This window comes from Bos taurus, chromosome 11 (assembly GCF_002263795.3).
Source record: "Bos taurus isolate L1 Dominette 01449 registration number 42190680 breed Hereford chromosome 11, ARS-UCD2.0, whole genome shotgun sequence".
NCBI classification, from domain to species: Eukaryota; Metazoa; Chordata; class Mammalia; order Artiodactyla; family Bovidae; genus Bos; species Bos taurus.
In genome coordinates this window covers 101,178,036-101,184,035 of record NC_037338.1, presented here as the reverse complement: position 1 = coordinate 101,184,035, position 6,000 = coordinate 101,178,036, and the positions used below count along the sequence as shown (strand labels likewise).

The 6,000-nt window shown below is 61.8% G+C and overlaps 1 protein-coding gene across 1 annotated transcript in view; it reads left to right on the top strand.

The window, feature by feature from the left end:
- Positions 1-4,642: 4,642 nt before the first annotated feature.
- FIBCD1 (fibrinogen C domain containing 1) overlaps positions 4,643-6,000 on the top strand; it is a 35,280-nt gene continuing 33,922 nt past the window's right edge. The window contains exon 1 of the mRNA XM_010810516.4: positions 4,643-5,234. Coding sequence (XP_010808818.2) covers positions 5,163-5,234 — 72 coding nt within the window. The 5' untranslated portion in view covers positions 4,643-5,162. The remainder of the gene's footprint in view (positions 5,235-6,000) is intronic.

Below are 6,000 nucleotides of genomic sequence, written 5' to 3'. Positions count from 1 at the left end.
AGCAAAGCAGACTCTTAACCAAAGACTGGGGGATAACAGATGCGCTCTCCTGTATCGCAGCTCGGAAACCACAAACATCCCGCTCACACTCACATCAGCGCTGGGGTTCCCAGGCCAGCCTTCTCCCCAGGCCCCCATGCGGCTGGGTGGGCTTCAGTCCCTCCCTCTCTGGTTCCCTCTGCCTCCCTTCCCCTCCCCCACATCCCCTCCCCTTCCAGCTGCTTCTGCCGAAACCACATTTCTCCCTGAGTTTCTTACCTCCCCGCCTCTCCAGGTCCTGCCCTCCCCTCCCCAGTGAAGCCTGAGCCTCAGCTTTTTACACCCAAGTAGTCCATCGGGATGTTTTGCTGAATAAAAAGCCAGAATTCTGCCTCTAGCTTTAAAAATACCAGTGTTCCCTCCCTGCTCCGTATTTCCAGAGCGTTGATCTCAGAGGACGTGGGAAGAGGGCTGGGGACACTGAGACCCACAGGGAGGTCCCGTCTCGCCCGCCAGGCCCGAGTTATCCTGCTGGGTTCCGGCCTCAGCCTCAGCCTGCATTTCCCTGGCACCCTCCGACAGGCTGGCGGCAGAGGTGGCCACACACAGCATCCCAGGGGACCCCGGGGTGCAGACCCACCCGCCCATGCACAGCGCATCAACGCCAAAAGCTCACACGCTCACACACGCACGTTCACTCCATGCTAATTCCTGCCTTTGATCGCGGCCTCTAGTCTGTCATCACCACTCAGTGTTGACAAAGCAAAAATAAAAAATAAAATGAAAGAAATCCGCCCTGTCATTTGGACTGCCCCCCCACCCACCCCCGCGGGCTTGGCAGCCCCCGCCCCCGCCCCCGCCCCCGCCTTTGTATTATGGGTTTATGTCAAGGTATGTTGGATTCTAAATTAAATGTCAGCCCACTGTACGTTTCTGCCTCTAGCCGCAGAAAATGAAGAGCCAGCGCTGGAGACCATCCAGTTGTTCCGCTCCCCGTGCCTAACCGTGAGGGGTGACAAGCCCATTGAATCACTGCACGGTAGCTTTCCATGCCATGGGAAGCCAAGATAAATTTATTTTTAATGATAAATGTGACTGTCAGAGTGAAGTTGAGACAGCTTTACGGTGAAAGTCAAGCACCCTAGGCAGCCCGGGGCAGAGGCTGGGTGGACAAAGGCCAGAGGTCCCAACCTCCCGGTCAGCCGGTCCCCAGGGCCCCATGAGACAAAGCATATTCAACATTCAGCCCACGTGTGCTGAGCTCCTGCCACAGGCCAGCTTCGTAGTGCTGGGCTCAGGCCCAGCGCTGGCCAAGCAGGAGGACAGAGGCGAGGAAGAAAGGAAGACGCGCTCCAGCAGTGGGAGACTCCAGTTCGCATTCTGGCTCCGTCAGCTGCTGTGTGATCTTGGCTGAGGGACTTAACCTCTCTGAGCTTCAGTCGCCTCATCTATGAAATGGGTATATCAATAATATCCACGGGCTTTTGTGGAGAACCACATGAATTAAGATCTATTGCTAATGAACGGTACACAGCACATGAAAAATGCTTTCTGAATGGTAGCTATTATTTATATCATTTTTGCTAATAGCACTTTTACCCAAGTTATGTAACTTACCTTTGGGAGTCAATTTTGTCATCCGTGAAACAAGGATAACAATAGCTCTCACTTATGAGGGTGGCTGGGAGGATGCTCTGTGCCCGGAGCAGGGCTGAGTGTAGGAATGAAGGGCAATGGATTCTAGCCAGTCGGACAGCAGTAACCCTGAATGTTGTCACCCGGCATCTCTGGCCACGCTCATCTCCTTGATGAGAGGGTCTCTTCCTTTCTATCCCTCTCAGGCTGGCAGGCCTCACAGCCTGTCCTGTACCCCCTCCCTACAAAGAAAAGGGGGTACCATGCATCAGGACCCCACAGCCATCCCCTCCTTCACACTACGGTGGGCACCTGGCCAAAGACAGCTGATGACCTATGAGTGACATGTCCTGGCTCCAAAAGATGAGCAGGATGAATCAGAGCACTTCTTTTGGGAATTTAAAAATCCCCCACGAGGGATTTCTGTTGGTGCGGCCATCATGTCCAAGTGGCCAAAGGCAGGAAAGACAGGAACACGGGGAATCAGTGAACCAGAGGGAGAAGGGTGAGGCGATGTGTAAGGAGTGGGCGGGGTGCCGGAGCAGCCTGGGGGTCCCGGGTTCCAGCTTCCCTGAGGTCCTGGCTGAGGTCCTGGCTGGAGTGCCCTCCTCCAGCCCTGAGTCCACTGAGCACACCTGGGCTCTCCTGGGGGCTCTGTGGACACCAACTGTGCCCAAAGGAAGTTAGAGGCGGGGGCACTGTCCCTTCTATGGGGTCAGCTGCCCTTTTGCTCACATAGATCTGGAGCTCACAAACAGAGGGCAGACCCTCCTCTCCCCCAGACAGGGCATCTTGTAAGGCGCTGAGCAAACGCCGGCGGGCTCCTTCTTCTGGGTGGGCTCTTCTCCTGGGGGGGCTGAGCAGGGGCCATCATCACAGCGGGGGTCATGGGTGAAGACCACTCCCACACATGCACTCACCACACCCCCGCAGGCAGGAAATTGAGGAATCTGTGGCCCAGCGTGTGAGGCAGGCTGACCGCAAACAGTGCCATGAGCAGCCGCTAGGTGGCCCCCGCTTACCTGTCCAACCGCCCTTCTGCAGGCCTGGGAGCAGGTCCTCTGGCTGGTGTCCTCTGGTTGGTACCTGCCTGTGCCGGGGAGCTGTCATTTTCCATCCTCTGCCTTTGCTTTGCGGCTTTGCTGCCTGGAATGCCTTGCCCCCAACATTCCAGGTGTCTCCACCTTCACAGCCCAGTACCCCACCCCCTCCTCTAGGATGTCTTCCCCGCCCATCCAGAGCAGATACCCCCAAAACTCTGCTGGCCCTTAGCACCCCCTCCACTCAGAATCTCAGCTCAGGGTCCTCCAGAAGGGTGACCTTCTGTCTGTACAGAAACACTTCTGGAGCTTACCTCCTCTCCCCAAATCGGACTCAGGTTTGCAGTTCCCGCCTCACGTCTACAAACCTCATAAGTCCCCATTTAGAAGGGGGAGGTGGTGATTTCTTGTTCAATGAGGAGACCCAGGCTTGGAGAAGACAGGGAATCTGCTCAAGGTCACAGTGGGAAAGTCTGAGGTCTCATCCTGCCAAGTGTTTCAACGCACTCTCAGAACTTCACAAGAGCCCTCTGAAGAGGGTGCTGTTGGCCCTTTAGCAACCGTGGGGAAACCGAGGCTCAGAGGCACAGCTGCTTGCCCCAGGCCACTTGGCCACCACACGCCTCTCCGCAAGGCTGATGGCCCCCCCCTGCCAATCCATTTAACCTACTGGAAAGGCCTCAAGTGAGAGATGACATCGAGAAAGAGCCCAGGGACCAAGACTCCAACCCAGGTCCCCGACTCCCAGTCGATGCTGGGGGACCCAAACTCCCAGGTGGCCCGACTGCCTCCCTTGGGCCTGGGGAGTGGGCTGCAGGTGAGGCCGGCAGACAGCTCTGGAAGGAGGAGGCGGCTGGCAGGTTGGGAATCCACCTTCTGTGGGTGAGTGACAGTCCACTCGGATTCCAGGGGCAGCGAGTGCCCCCCAACCCCAGCTTTCTGGGGCCCCCACCCCCAGGCAGTCTGCTGCACTCGTGAGGGCCCCGGGAGAGGGACGAGTACGGGGCGACAGACTGGCAGCCGGTGGGAGAGAGACGAAGACGGTGCCAGGGAACAGCCTGGTGGGCCAAGGCGCCCCGGGAGCCTGAACACAGCTCTGGGGAGAAGCGTGGGGAAGGGAAGACGGGAGTCTACTCTGAAGCTGGGGGAGCCGAAGATGGGGGGCCCCCGCAGGGAGGGGCGGGGGAGGGGCAGTCGGTGGCCCGGGGGAGGGGGCGGCAGGCCGGGAATGCGGCCTCGGTCGTGTGGGCGCCTCCCGGTCAGGAGTCACAATAGCAGCTCGTTAACAGCGCAGATTAAGGACTTTTGTCAATTACCTCTGAAGGCTACACCGGGCGGATTAAATGCTTTTTAAAGTGCTGCCGGTGGGAGGGGGCGACTAAGAAGCCCCCTCCCGGCACAAATCCCTCCTCTCCCGGACAGAGGAGGAGGCGGGGGCCGAGGCAGCGCTAGGCGCGCCCGGGGAATGCGGGCGATCGGCCGCGAGCGCGGGCAGAGAGCGGAGCGGCTCGCACGCGACACCGCGGGCCGCCTGGGCGAGAAGGCGTGGGGCCGGCTGTCCGTCCGCGAGCACCGGACGCAGCCCTACCGGCTCTGGCCGAGGAGCCCCCAGGGCCGGCCTCGCGGGTCGGGGTCGGGAGCGGGCAGTCCCTGGTGACCGGACACTCCGGGCCTGGGCGCACTTGCCCCGGGACCAGGACCCATATCTCGGACACCCGAAGGGGGCGCCCTTCGGCTGGCCCCCACCCCCCGGACCCCGACGGGTCTCAGGGTGAGCCCCTGCGCCTTGAGGGGGCCGGGAGGAGCGCGGCGCCACTCCCCGGAGACGGCCGAAGGCCCCCTCGGGGGCGACCCCGGGGCCTGCCCGGCGCCGCGCTCCCCGCGCACGGTGAGTTGGCGCGGGTCCGGCCCGGGAGGAAGTTTGCGAGGAGGCGGCCCCCGGGGTTCTCAAGCCCCTCCGGGCCCGGAGAGAGGAGGGCTGGCCGCAGCTCTTTGCTATCCTCCCGGGCTGGCCCCGGGGGTCTCGGCCCGCCCGCGTCTTCTCTATTAATTAGCCTTTGGGGAGGTGGAGTTTCCCCATTGCTGTCCGCGGTGTGTGCGTGTGTATCAGAGGGAGAGCGGGGGAGCAATAAAAGGCAAAGAGAGTCCGAGACAAAAAAGACACGGAGATTGAGAAGGAGGGAGGGAGGAGGGAGGAGCGCGCAGGGGAGGCGCGGGAGCCGGGAGCGGGGACGGCGCGCAGCGCGAGCCGCGGGCGGGCGGCGGGCGGCCGGCGGCTCTCGCGCTCCCGCTCCCGCTGTCGCCCGCACACACCCGCGCACACGCCGGCACGCATACACACACGCACACACACACATTCGCACACCCGCCCGCTGGCCCGGGCCGTCCAGGTGCGGGGCACCGAGGCGGGAAGCCGGCGAACAGAGCGAGCCCGCGCCCACCTCGGCGCCTTTGCGCTCCGCAGCGGCGCGCCTCGCCCAGCGTCCCCGCCAGCGGTCCTGCCGGAAGATGGTCAACGACCGGTGGAAGACCATGGGCGGCGCTTCCCAACTTGAGGACCGGCCGCGCGACAAGCCGCAGGTACCCGCGGGCCCGGGGCGTGGGGATACGGGGGTCCCGCGCGGTGGGCGAGGCGGTGGAGGCTCCAGCCGGCGGGCTGGGCACCCGGGCTGGAGTTTGGGGCGTACCTCCCGTGAGGCTCGACAGGCCCGAATTGGGGCGGGCACCGTCCTCGGCTCCAGAGGAGACACTTGAACTTGGGGTTCGGGCTGCCGATGGGGGCGGCACCCCTGCAGGAGCCCCCTTGCTCCTCCAACGGACTCAGGTGCACGCCTGCACAGAGAAAGTAAGGGACCCACAGAGTTTACAGTGTCACCAGCCCTTGAGCGCGAGCCTCTGTTTCCTCATCTCTACAATGGGCATCTGAACCATTTACTAAGTATCCCACCCTGGGCAGCACCCCGTGCCAGGCGCCTGGCATGCGACACCCTCCCCTTCATCTCCTCTGAATCCTCACACTTTAGCCAGCCTATCCCTACCCCCATACAGCAGAGGATCAATAAATATTTGCCTCTTGTAAGAACACAGGATACTGTGATTCTCTAGCCCTAAGACAAGGGAAGCAGGATTCAGAGAGTTGCTTCTGCCCCAGGCCTGTGGCTCTGCTGGGATTTGAACCTCAGGTCCTTGGGCTGCAGGTCTGTTCATCCCATGCTTTGTGCCCCCTCTTCAGGGGGCCGTGGAGGATGCCCAGGGCTGTGCACTGGAAGGGGGGTGAGGACAGAGCTCCAGGGCTGGCCGGAGAGGGGGCTAGGGATGGGAAGCCGAGTGGAGGGGCAGCCCTGGG